The sequence below is a fragment of the Anomaloglossus baeobatrachus genome, chromosome 9 (assembly GCF_048569485.1).
Source record: "Anomaloglossus baeobatrachus isolate aAnoBae1 chromosome 9, aAnoBae1.hap1, whole genome shotgun sequence".
NCBI classification, from domain to species: domain Eukaryota; kingdom Metazoa; phylum Chordata; class Amphibia; order Anura; family Aromobatidae; genus Anomaloglossus; species Anomaloglossus baeobatrachus.
The window spans coordinates 197,392,873-197,414,123 of NC_134361.1; the positions used below are offsets into that span (position 1 = coordinate 197,392,873).

Genomic DNA, 21,251 nt, shown 5'->3' on the forward strand with positions numbered 1-21,251 from the left:
GCTTGCTTGCCAATACACATCCTGGAGCGGCGAACTAAAGGACCTAGGAGGCTAGCGATGGAACTGAAGGTACACATATTATGCTCACCTTACCTTTCGTTCCATCGCCGGCCTCCTGAGTCTTGTAGTTCGCCTCGAGGATTCCTCACTCGTCGCGATGAGCCGGCGAACTACAAGAACCATGAGGCCGGCGATGGAACGGAAGGTAAGGTGAGGCGTGCTTGTGTGTGTTTGTGTGGACTGCAAGAGCAGGTTGGAGCACAGTGGATGTACGGAACAGGAAGTGTGTGCGGTGAGGATTTTGCTCGTACAGCAAAGCTTTCTCGTAAACAGAGTTACAAATTTACAGAAAGCTTTCCTTGTTAAGCGAAATTCTCGTTAGCTGGGTTACTCGTTAAGCGAGGTACCACTGTATTTAAACCCAAGGGGAAATACTGATGATTAGCAGCTGAATGGAAGAGGAGCTCCGCTGGGTCCTAAAGGGAAAAGAAAAAAAAAACAAGCAAAGGAGATACCTAGGACACTAAATACTAAAAGCAGGAATAATAGAAAGTCAGGGAGCATGTGACCTTCTGCCGGACACCATTGGACTGTCTGTCAGCCATGACACACCCGGCCGTGACACAATATTAGGAAATTTAAGGAGATGTTTCAGATTGATGCAGTGGTACAGCTGCAGTACCAGACATGGCCCACTGTGTGGCACTGTTTGAAAGAGCAGACCTGTTAAAAAATAAAATCAGGTAGCAACTACTTGCCTGTAAGTTTTTAGGCCCATAGTTAAAAACAAAAAAAAAAAGAGTCCTGGACAACCCCTTTAAGAGCAAGCCTAGACAAAACCCTTATTTCCCACAAGTTAAAACTGCTTTTGGCACACATATCAATGTAATGAATCGAAGAACTGTGCTGTTTAACTTGCCACTCAAACTGGCTTGATAAGCATTCTGCCAGCACTATAGGTGCGGAACCATCTTATTTTTCACTTACCAGCATGGATTGCTCTTGCCACTGTCCAATGGCTTCTCTGTCCCAATCTGAAAGCCAGCCAGTCTGTTTTTCCTGTATTCTGTATTGACAGACAGCGGAGTAGCTGCAGAGAGATAAAGTCCCACCCGCGCTTCCCACAGGGAGACAAAGCTCTACTCGTCTTCTTATAGCCCTTTCTCCACTTCTTATAATCCATCTTGGCATTTTTTGCTGCTAAATTCGGATTACCCTTGACCACAGGCAGAAGACAACAAGTTAAATAGAAGGGAGACTCCTAGTGGTCAAGTTTTGGAGTGATTTTTGGAGTGATTTTTAGAGCACTGACCAACCTGGTAGTCATTGAAGTCCATGCATCTGTAGCGCCCCACGGGGCAGGTGGTTAACCTACTCGTTGCCGGGCCGTCGACGGACGTCATCACGGGCAATCTAGCCCGGCTTTGTTGCCCCGAGGCGTACAGGAAAATGGCGGGAGAGATGATGGGGTAGTAGTTGGATGAATGTTGTGACACCACCTGTGGTATGGGGACAGGGAATTAGTCGCTGCTGCTATCGCTGTCCTCCAGGGCGGATGGTGGTAGCAGCTATGAATGGTATCGCTCCCCACAGGTGGAGTGGGCCCCGGGGAGAATGATGAGAGGGAGCAGTAATGGCGGGCACCGAGGCGTGGGGCAGCGGTGCCAGTAATAATGAGACAGAGTCTATGGCTGCAGTTCCAGGTTGTTTACTCACTCTTTGTGCTGTGCTGCTCACCCGGGTAATACCAGTCACTTGCTGTGATGGGCTCCGTCGAACCCAAATTTTTTCAGAGGTCAGTCCGGTGTGGTGTTCGGTGGGTTCCCTCCTTGTAGCGCCTGTGCATTGGATCCTCGTGGCTTGAAGCTACTTGGGGACCCCAGTTGACACGAGTAGTACTCTTGTCCCTAAATGCAAGTGCCGCGGTTCCGCTATGGGGTCTGGCATTTTACTAGGCCCTGGATCCTCTCTGGCACTGTTCTTTAGGGCGCTGTGTGGTCAGGGAAACTTGAAACTTCCCTGTCCTGATAGATTTTGGAAAACCAACGTGGAGTCTGATCTTCCCTAAGGTCCTGCCGCCCTGTGTGGTGCCGGTTCCGAGGGGAGCAGTTTCACAATCCCCTGCGGCAACCGTGTGAACTCTCCTCTCCCACCGGAGCACCCGTGAGACACATCTGCTCCCTTCCTCTCCTGCTGGAAAACTCTCTAACTGTTGTGTTGGCTCCTAACTCCCCCTTCTGGCTGCTCCTCCCCCCCCTCCAGGTCCTAATCTAGTGGGACTAGGGTCCCTGTGTGAGGGCATCCTATATATACCACTCTGTAGGTGACCACTTTGTTACCCGACCCTAGCCCAGTCCCCAGTGGGAACAGGGGTAACCTGGTGTGTATTTGAGTGGGTAAGTGGTGAAACCAGTAGTGACCTCGTCAGGATCCGGGTTTAGCATTACACCCAAAATAGGGTGCAATACTCTGTTTCGACTGAAGCCTCAGGGGCGCAACATATCCATAGTAGTACAGCCAAGGTCACTTTTTGAAGGATTTTTCAGTGTCTTGGACGGTTTTCAATACATTTACTGTTGTTTTTATTATTATTTTTAATTGTGTTTTGTTATTATTTTTGACACTTGAGTAAATTAACTCAAAGACAGATGATAAATGCCATAGAAATACTATCCACTCATATAAACAGTAAAAAAAAAAGTACAGCACCGATGACGACATGATGACCTGAATAATGGATAGGTTGTTTCTCAGTAGATCTTGTTTCTCTACACCTTGTTCTTCAAGGTCTCATACAAAGGGATCCCTTCAGAGGTCTTGCCTCGTTACTCATGCCATGCATCTTTTCAATAGCCTCATTAATGATTATGATTTTATGTCTGCATGTGAAGAACCCTAGGAGAGCTAAGAAAAGCCTCCTTAGTGTTCCAGTGTTCACCCAGATAGCAGCCATTTTAGTACAGGCCTTACATACAACCTAAAACTTTACAGTTTCGAGTTGGGGATAGTAGCTTGATGGTATCCAAAGGATGGTGACCAGCAAGAATCCAGCGAACTACATCTATATCTAAGTGGAAGTGAACCCTTATTTTAAGTTGTTTTATAGAATTATTGAATTTACAGCTGTGCGCTCTGATGTCCTCTATTCTAAACCACCCTAAAGTGGCTGCTGCATTCCCTGCCTCGACTTTTATACTGGCTATGTTTGTCGCTTCTGATTGGCTGTGCTATACCATGTGATGTGAAAGCTGCAAGGAAATGTTGGTCGTGACTGAGATTTATATAAACATCCTACGCTTGATGTAATATTCTGCAATGTAAAAATGGCAGCGAGCAATTATTTTAGCAATTTTCTTAAATTAAATCACAACTTGTTTGAATTTGAGCTGTAAAATTTGACTCAAATTAGATCAATTCAGTAAATTTTCAGCAATGTTATGACTAGAATCACACCACTGACGTCTGGCAATCATTTAGGTAAAAAAAAGTAGGGTGGTCATCTGCTGCACCAATACCATTAATAGAATATTGCCGATGTCTGCAGGGTTTTGGGTTGATCCATAGTTTACACAAAGCCTAAATTTGTAAGGCCACGTACACATGTTGGGTGTTTGGTGAAATTTTTACCTCAGCATTTGTAGGTCAAAGTGGGTAAAAAATACAGAAGTGGTGCCCATGTTTCTATTACACTTTTCCTCTGATTGATCCACTCCTGGTTTTGGCTACAAATACAGAGGTAAAAATCTCACCAAATACTCTATGTGTGCACGTGGCCTTAAAGGGAAACTCCATTAGGTCTTGTGCACACGTTGAGTATCTGGGGAGTTTTTTACCTCAGAATTTGTAAGGCTATGTGCCCACGGGACTCTGTATCTGCGGATTTTTCCGCATCAAAATCCGCAGCTTTCCCCGGAATCCGCACCTTTTCATAGGTGCGGATTTTGTGCGGATTTGATACGGATTTGACGCGGATTTTGTTGCGGATTTTGCGATTTTTTTTAAATTCAATTGAATAAGCAAAATCCGCACGAAAATCCACAACAATAATTGACATGCTGCAGATTTTTCCGCATGATTTCCGCTGCGGAAAAATCCGCAGCGTGGGCACAGCATTTCCCAAATGCCATAGAAATGGCTGGGGAGTAGCTGTGCTGCAGATTTCTGGAAAATCAACGGCTTTTCCGCGAGAAATCCGCGGCAAAATCCGCGCATTTTTCGCAGCGTGGGCACATAACCTAAAAGCTACTTTACACACTGCGATATCGGTCCCGATGTCGCTAGTGTGGGTACCCGCCCCCATCTGTTGCGCAACATGGGCAAATCGCTGCCCGTGTCGCACAACAGCCGTCACACATACTTACCTGTCCGGCGATGTCGCTGTGACGGGCGAACCGCCTCCTTTCTAAGGGAGCGGTCCCTGCGGCGTCACAGCGACGTCACTGAAGCGTCACTGAACCGCCGCCCAATAGCAGCGGAGGGGCGGAGATAAGCGGGACGTAACATCCCGCCCACCTCCTTCCTTCCGCATAGCGGCCGGGAGGCAGGTAAGGGGAGCTTCCTCGTTCCTGCGGCGTCACACGCAGCGATGTGTGCTGCCGCAGGAACGAGGAACAACTTCATTACTGCTGCAGTAACGATTTTTGAGAATGGACCCCCGTGTCGCCGATTAGCAATTTTGCACGTTTTTGCAACGATGCAAAATCGCTTATCGGTGTCACACGCAACGGCATCGCTAATGCGGCCGGATGTGCGTCACAAATTCCGTGACCCCAACGACTCCGCATTAGCGATGTCGCAGCGTGTAAAGCCCGCTTAAGCCAAAAAACCAGTAGAGGAACAATCAGAGGTAAAGTATAAAAGGCACCACTTTTGTATATTTACCCTGTACTGGTTTTGGTCTTACAAATTCTGAGGTAAAAAAGTTACCAAATACTCAAAATGTGCCTTAAAGGGAAACCCTGTTAGGCCACGTGCATACATTGAGTATTTGGTGAGTTTTTTACCTCAGGATTTGTAGCCAAAACCAGGACTAGGTAAAAAAAAATACAAAAGTGGTGCCTATGTTTCTATTATACTTTTCCTCTGATTGTTCCTCTCCTGGCTTTTGGCTTCCAAATTCTGAGGTAAAAAAAACCTCATCAAATACTCAATGTGTGCACACAGCCTTACAAATTCTGAGTTGAAAAAAACTCATCAAATACTCAATGTGTGCACGCAGCCTTACAAATTCTGAGTTGAGAAAAAACTCACCAAATACTCAATTAATATAATAAAATAATAATATAATAAAATACGCACATGGCCTTATTTGGTGAGGTTTTTACCTCAAAATTTGTAAGCCAAAATCAGAATTGGGTAACAAAAAATACATACGGTAAATGGTTCCTGTGTTTCCAGTATACTTTTTCTCTGATTGTTCCACTCCTGATTTTGGCTAGGGCCCCACTTTGCGTTCTCCTACTTGCAGTTTAGAACGCACGTTTTTGCCTTAATTGATTTATCCAAAGTTGCCTTTTTCTGAAATTTAGCGCTGAAAACGCATGCGTTTTAGCTGCGTTTTCAGCGCTTTTTACATGCTTTTCCACTTGTGTTTTGAAAGATGCGTTTTGAACATCAAGACACAGCTAAATAAAGTTTAAGCAGTCAAACAGAATGAAAAAAAGTTAAACAAATCTATAATTTAAAGTAAAATAATGAAAATATATTTATATCAATTTTTTTGCGTTAATTCGATATTTAACGAAAAATTAGCAATAAATTAATAATTTTTTTAATTTTATTGGTCGGACTATGTGTGTGTGTAAAGGGACATATGAAATCATTATTTTGATGTCCAAAAAACATGCGTTTTTGAAGTCCAAAACGCATGCGTTTTTGAAGTCCAAAACGCATGTTTTCTGCACCAAAAAAGCAGGTTAAACGCAGAAATTTGGATGATTCTTGGTTTTTGCCATTTCTCATTGACTTCAATGTTATCAAAACTGACCGAAAATGGCAAAAAAAATTGACATGTTGCTTCTTTAAACGCATGGTTTTTGCCACAAAATATGCAAATTCGCAGATGCGTTTACAAACGCAAAATGGGGTCGGAAAAATCACATTTGCGATTAATTTTAATGGGAAATTGAAACGCAAGCATTTTGGCAGGAAAAAGGTGCGTCTCAAAACGGACCAAAAAAGCACCAGAAACGCAGGTGGAATCGCAAAGTGGGGCCCTAGCCTTTGGGTTACAAATACTGAGGTAAAAACCTCACCAAACACTCAACAGGGCCTTAAAATCTAAGTTTCTTTTCCTATTTTGACACAGTCACCTAGTTACATAGGTTGAAAAAAGACTTGGGTCCATCCAGTTCCACTTTCCTCCACCAATTATACATTTTTGTCACTAAATCCTTTCTAAACGACAATGTTGTGTGTACTTCGGAAAACATCCAGCCCTTTCTTAGACCCGCAACACACATCCGTTTCTTTTGAACGTGTGCGGTACGTATTTGCACGTACCGGAGACACGTACACATGGAGACCCATGTTATTCAATGGTAGATGGCACACACACGTAAAATCACACGGAACGTGTGTCCGTGTGGTAAGTACGTGTGTGCGCTTTTCTACACAGACGACATGTCTGTTTTTGGCCGGCAGCACGCAGGCACGGACCCGCTTTAGTCTATGGGAGTATGTCCGTGTTCATCACGTATCGTCCGTGTCCGTTTGTCATCACCAAATCCGCAACACTTGTTTCCAATCTATCAGGTCAATTGAAAGCAAACAACAACACCAGGATCTCATGATGAATGATTAAAATCGTTAATTGGGTAAGAATGCGGGCCTTTAAAAACGAACGGCACACGGACTGCACACATACGTATTTTATGTCAATACGGACATTCCACACACACACACGGCTCGCATACGCCATCACACGGATGCCATACGTACCGGAGAAACGCCCCTAAAAAACGGAACACGGACCCGAAAAACGGACCGTAAGACACGTACGTTTTTTTTGCGGAAGTGTGTTTTAGGCCTTAACAGTTGTTATAGTGTCTGCCATTAATACCTCCTGTGGTAGGCAATTCCACAGTCTGACTGCTCTAACTGTAAAGAACCCTTTCCTATTTAGCTGCCGGAATCGTCTTTCTTCCACCTGTATTGAGTGCTCCCTGGTCCTTAGTATTGAAATTAAAATTATGTTTTCCAGAACTGCCAACTCCGTCTAAAGTGTTACATCAAGAATAGCCTAAAGTGAAAACTGGCAGTGCAAAAACAAAGAAACAACCCTTTATATCTAACCCTGGACGTATGTATATGTATTGGCATGTATTCACACTGACAATTCAACTCTTGTCAGCTAACATCCATGCTACAATGTGGATTTTTCAATAGTTATCTTTTATTAAACGTTATGGGTAATACCTGTGAGAAATAATAGGAAGAATAGGGTATGAGAAAAACTGGTAACTTGTGGATTTGACAAATGAGTATATGGAAAAGCTGATGACCATAGAGAATATTAATACCGTGGCTGTGGAAAGGCAAAGGGGGAACCTGTCCGGGGGACATTGAATGTTCATACACTCAAAAATTAACTTCATTTTCCTAAAAAAAAAAAAAAATTACAGCAAATCTATTTTTATGGAAATTCCTTTTTTTTTAAAGATAAATTAAAAATGATTTTATTTTTTATGGCGGAAAAAACCCAAAACAGTAGATTAGGGCAGAAAACGATGGACACGTTGGAATAAATCAAACCACAAACAAAATTGATGACGAATATCAGATCTATTTGCAGGATAAATTCCAACATCAAAGGTATAATTTATTATTGGACACTTTATGGTTCTACCGGTGCGTCCTGCGCACCGACAAAAAGGAAGTTGCAGATACATTTTCTTGTCCAGGGCTAGGGGAGAGAAAAAACAAAAAGGGTCTGCGGTGCTGTAAAAAAATAGCGTCACATCTGTCTAGAGGCAGTGTCTTGTATTGCAGTTTAGCCTCGTGGATAGGCTGCAATACCGTTAATGGCCACTGGACAGAGGTGGCGCTGTGAATGGAAAATAGTACACCCTTTTATTTAGAGTTCCTATTACAATCACAATTTATTATTCTATTGTATCTACCAAGGAAGTATAGAAGATTCTCTTCACCTTGATTTTATTATTCATTCTGAATATTATCCACAGTGATTATAAATGCATAATACATGACCCAACATGATGTTCTATAGAATATATTACATCATTTATGAATACATCTACCCTATGATGTCATCAGAATTTGAGGATAATTCTGAAATTTTTTTGACCCATCAAGCTGAAATATTGCATTGCAAAGTGCCCAACTTAAAAATCGAAGTATCTACAGTTTCGGAGTCCCAGATCGTATCTTCTTGAGGTCTTTGGATTAGAATGTGGATGGAAAAAGCAAGGGCCACATTGTTAGATGGAACCAGTATCAAGGGCCACGTTGCTAGATGGAACCAGTATCAAGGGCCATGTTGTTCGATGGAACCAGTATCAAGGGCCACGTTGTTAGATGGAACCAGTATCAAGGGCCACGTTGTTAGATGGAATCAGTACCAAGGGCCACGTTGTTTGTTAGTTGGAACCAGTATCAAGGGCCACATTTATGGAATATCGAAAGTAAGAGTCTGATAAGTGTCAATTCCGCTTCCAGGACTCACGCCTATGGGCCGAACGGGGGCCCCCTTCATCCTTATTCAGAGGCTGTAAACCAGCAAAACATTTCAGTCCTCCCATAAAAGTAAAATGAAGATAGCCGCACACATACCTGGCCGTATCCTCCCTTTATTCAATCCATACAGAGATCAGAAGACCCCCATTCTGTTATCAAGAGTTCCCAAAGATGGCCAGATTACTCCAAAGACATAGTGATAGAGAATTTAGATTGTGAGCCCCAATGAGGACAGTGATGTCAATGTCTATAAAATGTTCACCGAACCCTTGCCCTACGAAAACAGTTGTCCTTCTTCTCCCCGTCATGCATCTGGATTCAAACCTTTGAGTCGGTGGTTGGCTTCTCTGTCTGTCAGACAACGTAGATTTACATTATCTACTGATCAGAGAAGCCGACCACAGACTCAATGGTTCAAATCTAGATGTGTGACGGGAAGAAGGTGGACAGCTGTTCCCACACGGCAAGTTCCAATGGCAAGGGTTCGGTGTTTATAAAATGCTCACCAAACCCTTGCCGTGTGGAAACAGTTGTCCGCCTTCTCCCTGTCATGCATCTAGATTCGAACCTTTGAGTCTGTGGTCAGTTTCTCTGTCTGTCGGACCACCGGACCACAGTAGATTCACATTATCTACTGATTAGAGAAGTCAACCACAGACTCAATAGTTCACAGATGCATGACGGGGAGAAGGTGGACAGCTGTTCCTACACGGCAAGTTCCAATGGCAGGGGTTCAGTGTCTATAAAATGCTCACCGAACCCTTGCTGTGTGGAAACAGTTGTCCGCCTTCTCCCCGTCATGCATCTGGATTCGAAACTTTGAGTCTGTAGTCAACTTCTCTGTCTGTCGGACCACCAGACCACAGTAAATTCACATAATCTACTGTGATCCAGTGGACAGAGAAGCCGACCACAGACTCAAAGGTTCAAATCCAGATGCATGACGGGGAGAAGGTGGACAACTGTTTCTGCAGGGCAAGGGGTCGGTGTCTATACAATGCTGGGGAATATGTTATATATAAATTCATGTACCTGCTTCTGTTCTCTCTGATATAGAAAATATGCTTGGGCAACAATGTCTGTGGCCAGATGAATGGGGGCAGCAAAGAACAGCATTGCTTCTGGCCCTGGGGCTGCAATTATTGTACCCATGAATTGGAAAGACCCTCATTCTCATTGCATTCTTCTCAATTTAGACAGGAGACTTTTGTTAACAGATTCCACAGAATACAATATTTGGTCTATGGTCAACAGCAGAACCTTGGTAAATATGGATCAGACATGTTGACATTCAATATGCCCAGTCCTATTGTTTGTAGCTCTTTGACTAGCAGAAATCTCATCTATTATTCAGGGGAGGTTTCTTGCTTTGACTTTCTTAGACAGTTATCGATGACCGGCTTTAGACCACTGTAAAAACAACCCCTTGAAGAAGCTTGTTCCAAGAGGAAACCAAAAATCACCATGTCCTTTACGAGCACTGGTAGAAAACCTCATTTACCTTAACCTTGGTAAAGCCTACAAAAAAATATCCCAAGGTCGACATCCTGGATTGTCGGCCAAGTATATATACTGCCTACTCATCTGTATCCTTCTTACCCATTGCTGAATTCACCTTGTCCTTAGATGAGTTGCACATTCACAGACAACATTCATGAAACAGTAGTCCTAACTAGGAGACCCCACTGTACATCCAACAATGTGCGTCATATGGACAGTCCTGCTGTCTGCAAAATATTTCATTGCATATTTTTTTTTTAATAGGTAACTTTCAGGCTAGTTACAAGATTTCATGATAATAGTGTACCAATATACAGTGAAAACGGGCAAGCAATGCATGTGTGAATAGGAGACAGAAAGTCACCGCTGCTCCTGCAAATGAGTATTTACAATATGTGCAGACCATAGGAAGAATCTCAGAAGACGCGTTCCCCGAAGTTTTATGCAGGCGACACAGAAGAGTTGGAGACCGATGAGACTTCTGTTCGAGATGTGCTGGACACTTCTGAGCCATCATCAACCTTCTTGCCAAATAGTTGGTAGATAGAGTTCCGGAACTGTAAAACAAAAGACATAGACACTTAAAAGACTCCATCGATGGATGGTAGTTACTGGTAACTTTTACTGCAATTTTAAATAACTTTTTACACTTGCAGTACCATTTTTCACCACTAGTATTTGCAAGTACTTTCCTTGTGACACCTAGATGACACTGCCCCTAATCTGTAAGATATAGCAAATTCAACATTGGAGGAACACTTCTTCCAAAAAGTGAAAACCCAATGTATAAATCATCCAATAGACCTCTAATGAGGCTAAACCTTCTAATTAATGGGCAGAATGGTGGCTCAGTGGTTATCACTGTACAGTAAGCAGCATGGTGGCTCAGTGATTAGCATTGTACAGTGGTCAGCTTGATGGCTAAGTGGTTAGCACTGTGCAGAAGGCAGCATGGTGGCTCAGTGGTTAACATTGTACACTGGGCAGCATGGTGGCTCAGTGGTTAGCACTGTACAGTCGACAGCATGGTGGCTCAGTAGTTAGTAATGTGCAGTGGGCAGTATGGTCGCTGAGTGGTTAGCACTGTACAATGGGCAGCATGTTGGTTCAGTGGTTAGTAATGTACAGTGGGCAGCATGTTTGCTCAGTGGTTAGTATTGTACAGTGGACAGCATGTTGGCTCATTGGTTAGTAATGTACAGTGGGCAGCATGGTGGTCGAGTGGTTAGTACTGTATAGTGGGCAGCATGGTGGCTCAGTGGTTAGCACTGTACATTAGGCAGCATGGTGGCTCAGTGGTTAGCATTGTACAGTGGTCAGCATGATGGCTCAGTGGTTAGCACTGTGCAGTAGTCAGCATGGTGGCTCAGTGGTTAAGATTGTACACTGGGCAGCATGGTGGCTCAGTGGTTAGCACTATATAATGAGCAGCATGGTGGCTCAGTGGTTAGTAATGTACAGTGGGCAGCATGGTGGTCGAGTGGTTAGTACTGTATAGTGGGCAGCATGGTGACTCAGTGGTTAGCACTGTACATTAGGCAGCATGGTGGCTCAGTGGTTAGCACCGTACAGTAAGCAGCATGGTGGCTCAGTGGTTAGCACTGTACAGTAAGCAGCATGGCGGCTCAGTGGTTAGCATTGTACAGTGGTCAGCATGATGGCTCAGTGGTTAGCAATGTGCAGTAGGCAGCATGGTGGCTCAGTGGTTAAGATTGTACACTGTGTAGCATTGTGGCTCAGTGGTTAGCACTATATAATGAGCAGCATGGTGGCTCAGTGGTTAGCACTGTACAGTGGACAGCATGGTGGCTCAGTAGTTAGTAATGTGCAGTGGGCAGTATGGTCGCTCAGTGGTTAGCACTGTACAATGGGCAGCATGTTGGCTCAGTGGTTAGTAATGTACAGTGGGCAGCGTGGTTGCTCAGCGGTTAACACTGTACAATGGGCAGCATGTTGGTTCAGTTGTTAGTAATGTACAGTGGGCAGCATGGTTGCTCAGTGGTTAGTAATGTACAGTGGACAGCATGGTGGTCCAGTGGATAGTACTGTATAGTGGGCAGCATGGTGGCTCAGTGGTTAGCACTGTACATTAGGCAGCATGGTGGCTCAGTGGTTAGCACTGTACATTAGGCAGTATGTTGACTCAGTGCTTAGAACTGTACATTAAGCAGCATAGTGGCTCAGTGCTTAGCACTGTACAGTGGGCAGCATGGTGGCTCAGTGGTTAGCACTGTACAATGGACAGCATGTTGGCTCAGTGGTTAGTAATGTGCAGTGAGCAGCATGGTAGCTCAGTGGTTAGCACTGTATAGTGGGCAGCACGGTGGTTTAGTGGTTAGCACTGTTGCTTTGCTGGGGTCCTGGGTTCAAATCCCACCAAGGACAACATCTGTAAGGAATTTGTATGTTCTCCCCGTATTTGCGTGGGTTTCCTCCCACTCTCCAAAGACATGGATTATGAGCCCCAATGGGGACAGTGATGATAGAATATGATGGCACTATATAAGCAAAGCATGATAAATGAGAGGTGATCTTCTGTTTTGCACTGTCCACACATTCTCCTCCTGACCCAATATGGTACTGAAAAATATTAATTAAAATAATTTGGGGCGTTATTAGACGACTAAAATGCTTTACCTAGCCCCATGTAAAGCTCAGAACTAAAAGTGACTATTCTATTTCCCGTTAGCAAATTAACAAGCTCTACTAGGAAAATAGCAAATCATTCGACCAACCTGTCTGTTCATGAAGACATAGATAATTGGGTTGTAAATGGTGGCACTCTTAGCAAAAAATGCAGGCAATGAGGCAGCCAGAGGATGAAAACTGTAGCCAGGGTTGGCAGCAGCAAAGCAAGCAAAAATTGTATATGGTCCCCAGCAAAAGCAATAAGCAATGATCATCACAACCACCATTCTGGAAACCTCACGCTCAGCTTTCTGAGTGGATTCTGACTCCTTCTGCTGCTGTGCAACCTGAAAAATTAAAAATATTCATGCAAATAGTTAATAAAATACTTACTAAGATGGAATTCTGTACAAATCTACTTTAGAAAGTGAAGGAAGTTCAAGCACCTATAGTGCTGGAGGAACCATCCACTCAAAGTCACGTTCATGCACATATAGTGCTGGAGGAACCACCCACTCAAAGATGGCAAGTTATAGAGCATAAGGACATTCTCTATATATATTAGACTGGTATGAGCACCAAAATTATTATTGTGTTGCAGGGGATGAAGGCAGCAAGACCATGCTATTCTACAGGTTTTGTGTGAAAGGACAGGCATCATCACTCACCTTACGAATGGCCCACCATACAGCTATGTAAAAGAGGATGATAAGAGACAGGGGAAGAAAGCAACAGGTTATCATGAGCACCAGCATGTAAGACTGGATTCCTGGGTCACTGTTGCCACTGAATACATCCGGACCACAAGAGGTCTTCAAGCCATGGGGCCAATACCTGTTGGTAGATGGTAGAACAACAGCGTAAGACTATAAAGTCAATCCTTCATGGTCAAAGTAAGAGATGGCGGACAATATATCTCATTGTATTGGATTCATTAGTATGGGTGGTTACGATAGGATCTTATGGGGACATCAACGTTTACCAATTGTTGTTGAACTTACCTGCTCCAGCCAAATATTGGTGGTGCACACCAGACAGCTGCCCAAACCCAGGAGAAGACGATGCCACCAGCAGCCAATTTTCCATCAAACTTAATGTTTCCGAAGGGTTTGCAGACCACAAACCACCGCTCCCAGGCAATTACTGTTAAGGACCAGAGACCGGTAATTCCTGTAGACAATATTCATATAGCCATTAAAAGAATAAATTAAATATGTATTTGTAGACCATGTTCAAAAGAGGACTTGGTCCATCATGGAAGCTGAAAAGTGATAAAAAAAAATGAGGCTTAAAAAGGAATTTGATTCCTGCCTCTGGTGGTGGCTCAAATTTCAAAAAGATTGGATGTTGTAAGACAACATCGCGAATTATTCTTTCCCCGTAATTCCTGTAGGCAATATTCATGTAGCCAATGTATATGTAGACTATGTTCAAGAGGACTTGGTCCATCATGAAAGCTAAAAATTGATTAAAAAAAACAAAACAAGACTTAAAAAAGAATTCGATTCCTGACTCTTATGGTGGCTCAATTTCCAAAAAGATTGGATGTTGAATTACAACATCACGAATCCTTCTATCTCCATAATTCCTGTAGACAATATTCATATAGGCATTATAAGAATAAATTAAAGCTATATGTGTAGACGATGCTCAAAAGAGGACTTGGTCCATCATGGAAGCAGAAAACTGATAAAAATCAAGGCTTAAAAAGGAATTTGATTCCCTGCCTCTGGTTGTGGCTCAATTTCCAAAAAGATTGGATGTTGTAAGACAACATCGCGAATCCTTCTTTCCTCGTAATTCCTGTAGGCAATATTCAAGTAGCCAATGTAAATGTAGACCATGTTCAAGAGGACTTGGTCCATCATGAAAGCTAAAAACTGATATAAAAACAAGGCTTAAAAAGGAATTTGATTCCTGCCTCTGATAGTGGTTCAATTTCCAAAAAGATTGGATGTTGAAATACAACATCACGAATCCTTCTTTCCCCAAGAATTGTTGGTCAAGGTAAAGTCGGGATGCCACCATACAAATAAGATAGTTGGCTCAAAAAATTTGTCTTAATTTTGCCTTCCAACTCCTATAGAGATCATAATATAGACTTACTTGCTACCCCATCTTATGTTATCGCCCCCAGGACGTCCTATCATAATTTCAATCTTCTCTATGTAGTAAATACCCCACCACATGCTAATATACAGCCCATCTAGCTAATGCAGTTATCATAACTTACCACAAACTGAAACAGTATAACCTTCAATAACACATAATGGATGGCCAAGGACGAAGTAACCAAAAATCTGGTTGAAGACACTAATGGTGCTAGCAATAATTGTCTCGCCAAGGTCAGCAATAGCTAAGTTCACCAGGATCCAGTTCAAGGGGTGCCGAAGCTTTTTAAATTTTAATGTAGCTACCAAGACCAGACCATTTGTGAAAACAGAAGCTGCTACTACAAATAACATCCAGAGGGTTGTGATGTTATAAACCCATCGAGGTGCAATGTGGTAATTTGGACCTTCAAAGGGACCTAGAAATGGTAAAGAGACAAAAATTAGGTTCAGTTTACAATAAATTTACGTAATCACATTCATCTTGTATTCCAAGCCAAGCCAGGTTCATTTATCTCCTCTCGTTAGTTGACCGTTTGTGAAGCTATGGCTTATCCCTGGGCTTCCGGACTGGGATTAGTAGCACACTTGATGACATGAGTCACTTATTAATCTAATGACTCTTGTGTCAAAAGTTGTGAACAGAGCAGAAAGTAATCCGCTCGGCTGACAGCTTCAAGGACATCTCCACCTTTACCGGGGATTACTGCACGCTCATAATAAGATGCCAACTAAGAACCAAGGTGCCCATGGACTTGCTTACACGTGAAGTAGGAGCACGTCAAATGACCACCTATCCAAGAAAATGACCACCTTATGTAGACTAAATTTCCATGAACTATCTTCAGTTCCGTTATATACTACCGTATGTATCATGGCCATGTTCTTTCGCACAATCACTCTTCTAGAATTGGGGCACTCAACTTACAGAGCAGACTCACGTACCATTCATAATACCAGTTTCTAGGGCCTCCAACCATCTAGTCTCAGACATGTTTGCCTGTGTCTGCTCTTGAATTCTTATGTGTCAGGGAGAGGAATGCACATGAGGGTAGGGTTGGATCTGGGATCTCCATAAATTGGTAGAAGCACCATATGCAAGACCCTTCTTTGAGTTGTAGATTAAGGTAGAGAGTTGGCCATGCATGTGTGTGGCTATGTTCATGGCTTCTTTCTTTCTGCAGTGTGAACAAGGAAGATGGAGACCCCTTTTTTCTCCCACAAGGTGGCCAATCTGAAACAGTCCATTAGGATAGTTTTCTAACTCTTAGGGCTCATGCAGGCATCTGGGAAAATCAGTCCGCGCACGGAACGCAAAGCACAGACTGTCCGAGGGTCTCCTAACCAAACCATATGTCTTTGAGGCTGCTGTGTGCACGAAATAATTTTCCAGGACATCTGCTTGTGCCCTTATTTGTCTTTTTAGCTGATTTATGACCACAGATCACATTAAAGTTGAACATACAGGAAAAGAAGAGTTTGTAGAAGCCAAAAGGTGCGAAATGTCTGATAAATCCGAATGGGAAATACATGGACTTAAATAAAAATAATGTTTTCTGATTTGAACAACCCCTTTAAGTCTGACAGTGTATCCTTCAAACTAGAAAAGCCTATGCAACCCTGCTCAAAAACATTATTATTCCATGCACCTTAGGGTGGTCATCTTAATTCGTATAGTTAATAACCAAATGGCATGCGTCCAACACCAAAAAATCCAAAAATGAATATATTTTACAAAGATAAAAAATACTGCAATCCACAATATACTGTAAGATTTACATAACTGAAGATGAACTTAACCCAAAGCTTCAGAATTGAGATGTACTTGAAGCCGAGTATACTGCCTTTGGTACAGAGCTCAGCTATCTCCAGAAGTCCGAGAGAAAATAAATGGAGTGTCCAAGGCTCTATTCAATCAGGGCACTTTATATAATCTATTCTTAGTAACTTTCTAATTTGGCACAACCCTTAAAAGAAAAGGAACCATAGAAATTGGAAAAATGGGGCATCTCTATCTCCACTGGAATGTGCGACCACCATATATTTCCGCTCCGTGGAGCTGCCGGAAAAAGCCAAGAGCAGCACATGATAGCCACATAGGGAATGAATTGAGCAGTGGTCGGACAGTAAGATCTTCACCGATCAATAAGTTCCTCACTGGAAAATTCCTTAAAACATGGCATGCAAACAAATATCCATAGCTGAACTTCACCAAAAAACCCTCATGATATCACCTTATGTTTGTCCCTATGGTGTCCATACCTACAACTTATTATATCAGTATTACCTTTTCACTCCCTTGTCTATAAATCGGCAATTTTTCAGAGCAATAACTCAAAATGAATGAGGATCCACTAAGCTTATTCCATAATACATCCACTTTTAGCTTTGGGAAAATCGGTTGTGTTGACTCATTTCGAAGGTTTGTTCCAACTTTTACAACATTACAAGCATTTGCATAGCAGTATGACTATATAAATGTGCCCAATCTCATATGCACCTCATAAAATTACCTTTCCAAAATTACCTTTCCAAAATTTTATATCAAGAGCCACATTGGAAACACTGATCAATCAAAAAGCCAACACTCAATATGTGACGAAACCTTCGATAACTATAAATGTATGTCCACAATTACCAATTTTTTTTGAAATATACAATATGCAGCTTTGAATTGAATTTGAATTTCAAATTTGAATTTTGAATTTGAATTTAAAATTTTAATTTGAATGCAAAAAAGTTTACCAAAAATGATATTGTAACTGTTACCGATAGACGGCATGGACTACTCACCCCTTGTGTTGTTGCTGTTAGTGTATGTAAAGATGCTACTTCTGGTTGAGTCTTCCTCATCATGCTTTCTCCGGGCAGCATATACTGCTTCATTCCATGACACCGCCATGCCCTACGTATCCTTCTCACACCAGATTCTCCTCTATCTTTGATCTAGCTTTGGTTCTTTTACTCTTCGCCTTCTATTTCTTTAAGTTCTTTCCTTTCCTTTGCTCACTAAACCGTCTGTCACTTGGTTGGGTGATTGGGTGACCTCTCTCCAGTTATATACCGAGCTGAGATGGATTAGCCTAGACACTCACAGACTAGCTCAAGCCCCCTTAAACTTTTTATCTCTTAATTGGCATATGAGTTTTAACTTCACTCCCCCCCTTTCCCACATTCTCTCCGTATTGTGGGCTTACGTCACTTGAGCAGGTTAAGGATGACTTTTCTGGACACTTTGGGTGACAGGATAAGAGCTTGCTTAAATGAAAGAGAGAGAAGGAGGGGAATGGCTTGGAGCTTTCTTAGGAACCAAATCCTATCTCATCTTCTCCATGTCTGTCCTTTGTTAATACCCTTCACTTTGTGAAATTGGGGTCACTGTGTTAATTAGAGGAAGTGAAAATTGAGCATAAAATAGACATCACGACATAAGATCTGATGAACCATTATCTCCGAAACGTTTTTTTTTTTTTTTACAAATAGACCATTGTCTAATCAATCAAAGGTGAAACCACAAGACACCTTGAGGGAACGATTTGAAGGCCACGTGACTTCTTTCCTACTATCTTGTTCCCAAAGATTTACCTGTCTGATATACCAAGTCAACCAAGTATGGTCAAAATGTCTCGCGATTGCCTCAAAGGACGTTTTTGTATCGATAGTTTCGTAAGAAAATCGAGCAGACAACTACAATTGAGAGGCGCTGCAGATTAAGTCCAGACTTCGGATTTACTTTTTCCGGGACAGTGGTGCCACTTTCTTGACTGAGGATTATGGCTTTAAGATGAGCAGATATATAATGTGAAGCCTTAGATAGATGCCCTACATTTGCTGAAAACAGGACGACCCAGTCTAAATCTAAATCAATTAACTATTTTCCGGTGCGGACAGGAACTGAGTTCTTTTATTAGATCTTTAAAAAAAGGAATTGAAGGCAATTACATCGCATCATTTTTCTTACTAGTAATAATGTGAAGTTTTGTTTTACATTTTTACCCAAAAATTATCAACTTTCGTTTGGAATCATTTTTTTAGAAATTACTATTTAAAGAAACACCAAGGCCTTTCCCTATCAAGTAGGATTCCATAATAGACTGTTTAATTGTTTCTTTTCTATCTATAAAGCTGTAAAGTAAAAATTGTCCCATCCAAAAATTCTGATGAAAGCAGATACAATGATTTTTTTAATTGTCCTTGAGTAAAATAAATGGGCTGTAGATCATTTGCCCAGAGCCAACAACATTGTATATTATTACATTGTGGTGAAAACGTATGAGAATCCATTGAAGACATTCAAACTCAATGCAATGTATCCATACTGGGGAGCCATGCCATTGTGTTCTGACATACAGTGCCTTGCGAAAGTATTCGGCCTCTTTGAATTTTTCAACCTTTTCCCACATTTCAGGCTTCAAACATAAAGATAAAAAAGTTTAAATTTTATGGTGAAGAATCAACAACAAGTGGGACACAATTGAACGAAATTTATTGCTTATTTTAAAGGGAACCAAACATCAGGATTTTCGTGTATAAGCTGCAGCCAGTGCAGTGCTGGCACTATCATGCACAGTGTGTACATACCATCAGGGGGCAGCTCGGGTGTTTAGGCAGTGAAATACAACTTTATAAAGTTTGAAATTTCGTGCACTTTTTGATTGACGTGTGCACCTCTGCAGATAATGTCCGGGCGGGTTATGCAGGAGTTCCCCGCCCCCCCACCAGCCTGTTCCTCCCTCTCTCCTGATGTCCGGGCGGGTTATGCACGTGTTCCCCGCCCCCCCCGCGCCGCCTGTTCCTCCCTCCCTCCCTCTGGCTGTATGTAAATATCTAATCTTCAGAAACATGGCGCCGGAGTGGGCCTCTGCGCATAGCGCTTATCTCCGGCGCCATGTTTCTGAAGCCCCCGCAGTACACAACTTGGTGTCTGAGAGGGCGGCGCATGCGCCCTCGTTTCTTCACAGCCCGTTGTGACCGCGGGAGCGCGTGCGATTAGAACAGGACAGAACAGCTGACCGGAGGACGCGATTACCTGCTGCTCCTGTATCGTGCCGCCCCAGGACACCGGGCCAACACACCAGCCGGTGTGACATCGCTGTGGCGCCGCCCTCTCAGACACCAAGTTGTGTAATGCGGGGGCTTCAGAAACATGGCGCCGGAGATAAGCGCTATGCGCAGAGGCCCACTCCGGCGCCATGTTTCTGAAGATTAGATATTTACATACAGCCAGAGGGAGGGAGGGAGGAACAGGCGGCGCGAGGGGGCGGGGAACACGTGCATAACCCGCCCGGACATCAGGAGAGAGGGAGGAACAGGCTGGTGGGGGGGCGGGGAACTCCTGCATAACCCGCCCGGACATTATCTGCAGAGGTGCACACGTCAATGAAAAAGTGCACGAAATTTCAAACTTTATAAAGTTGTATTTCACTGCCTAAACACCCGAGCTGCCCCCTGATGGTATGTACACACTGTGCATGATAGTGCCAGTACTGCACTGGCTGCAGCTTATACACGAAAATCCTGATGTTTGGTTCCCTTTAAAGACTTCAGCTCTTTCCACAAATTCTTGATTGGGTTCAGGTCTGGACTGTGACTTGGCCATTCTAACACCTGGATACGTTTATTTGTGAACCATTCCATTGTAGATTTTGCTTTATGTTTTGGATCATTGTCTTGTTGAAAGGTCTTTGGCAGACTCCAACAGGTTTTCTTCAAGAATGGTCCTGTATTTGGCTCCATCCATCTTCCCATGAATTTTAACCATCTTCCCTGTCCCTGCTGAAGAAAGCAGGCCTAAACCATGATGCTGCCACCACCATGTTTGACAGTGGGGATGGTGTGTTCAATGTGATGAGCTGTGTTGCTTTTACGCCAAACATATCGTTTGGCATTGTGCCCAAAAAATTCGATTTTGGTTTCATCTGACCAGAGCATCTTCTTCCACATGTTTGGAGTGTCTCCCAGGTGGCTTGTGGCAAACCTTAAACAACACTTTTTATGGATTTCTTTGAGAAATGGCTTTTTTCTTCAACTCTTCCATAAAGGCCAGATTTGTGCAGTGTACGACTGATTGTTGTCCTATGGACAGACTCTCCCACCTCAGCTGTAGATCTCTGCAGTTCATCCAGAGTGATCATGGGCCTGCATCTCTGATTAGTCTTCTCCTTGTTTGACATGAAATTGTTGAGGGATGGCCGGGTCTTGGTAGATTTGCAGTGGTATGATACTCCTTCCATTTCAATATGATCGCTTGCACAGTGCTTCTTGGGATGTTTAAAGTTTTAGAAATCTTTTTGTAACCAAATCCAGCTTTAAACTTTT

At 42.9% G+C, this 21,251-nt stretch overlaps 1 protein-coding gene across 1 annotated transcript; it reads right to left on the bottom strand.

Annotated features, from left to right (window-relative positions):
* Nucleotides 1–10,380: 10,380 nt before the first annotated feature.
* On the bottom strand, nt 10,381–17,874 carry LOC142250658 (red-sensitive opsin). The gene is made up of 6 exons (XM_075322847.1): nt 17,727–17,874; nt 15,056–15,352; nt 13,824–13,992; nt 13,491–13,656; nt 12,930–13,169; nt 10,381–10,751 (listed from the first exon to the last, which is right to left on the bottom strand). Exons 1-6 carry the CDS (start codon nt 17,833–17,835, stop codon nt 10,635–10,637), a joined length of 1,098 nt encoding a protein of 365 aa, XP_075178962.1. The 5' UTR covers nt 17,836–17,874; the 3' UTR covers nt 10,381–10,634.
* Nucleotides 17,875–21,251: the final 3,377 nt, after the last annotated feature.

What these genes read in the sequence shown, in the direction of transcription:
- LOC142250658 (XM_075322847.1), bottom strand. Translation starts at nt 17,835, where the DNA reads ATGGCGGTGTCATGGAATGAAGCAGTATATGCTGCCCGGAGAAAGCAT. An exon ending in TAACAGCAACAACACAAGGG is followed by an intron (nt 15,353 to 17,726) that starts GTGAGTAGTCCA and finishes TACCATTTCTAG; the next exon opens with GTCCCTTTGAAGGTCCAAAT. An exon ending in CCAATATTTGGCTGGAGCAG is followed by an intron (nt 13,657 to 13,823) that starts GTAAGTTCAACA and finishes ATCTACCAACAG; the next exon opens with GTATTGGCCCCATGGCTTGA.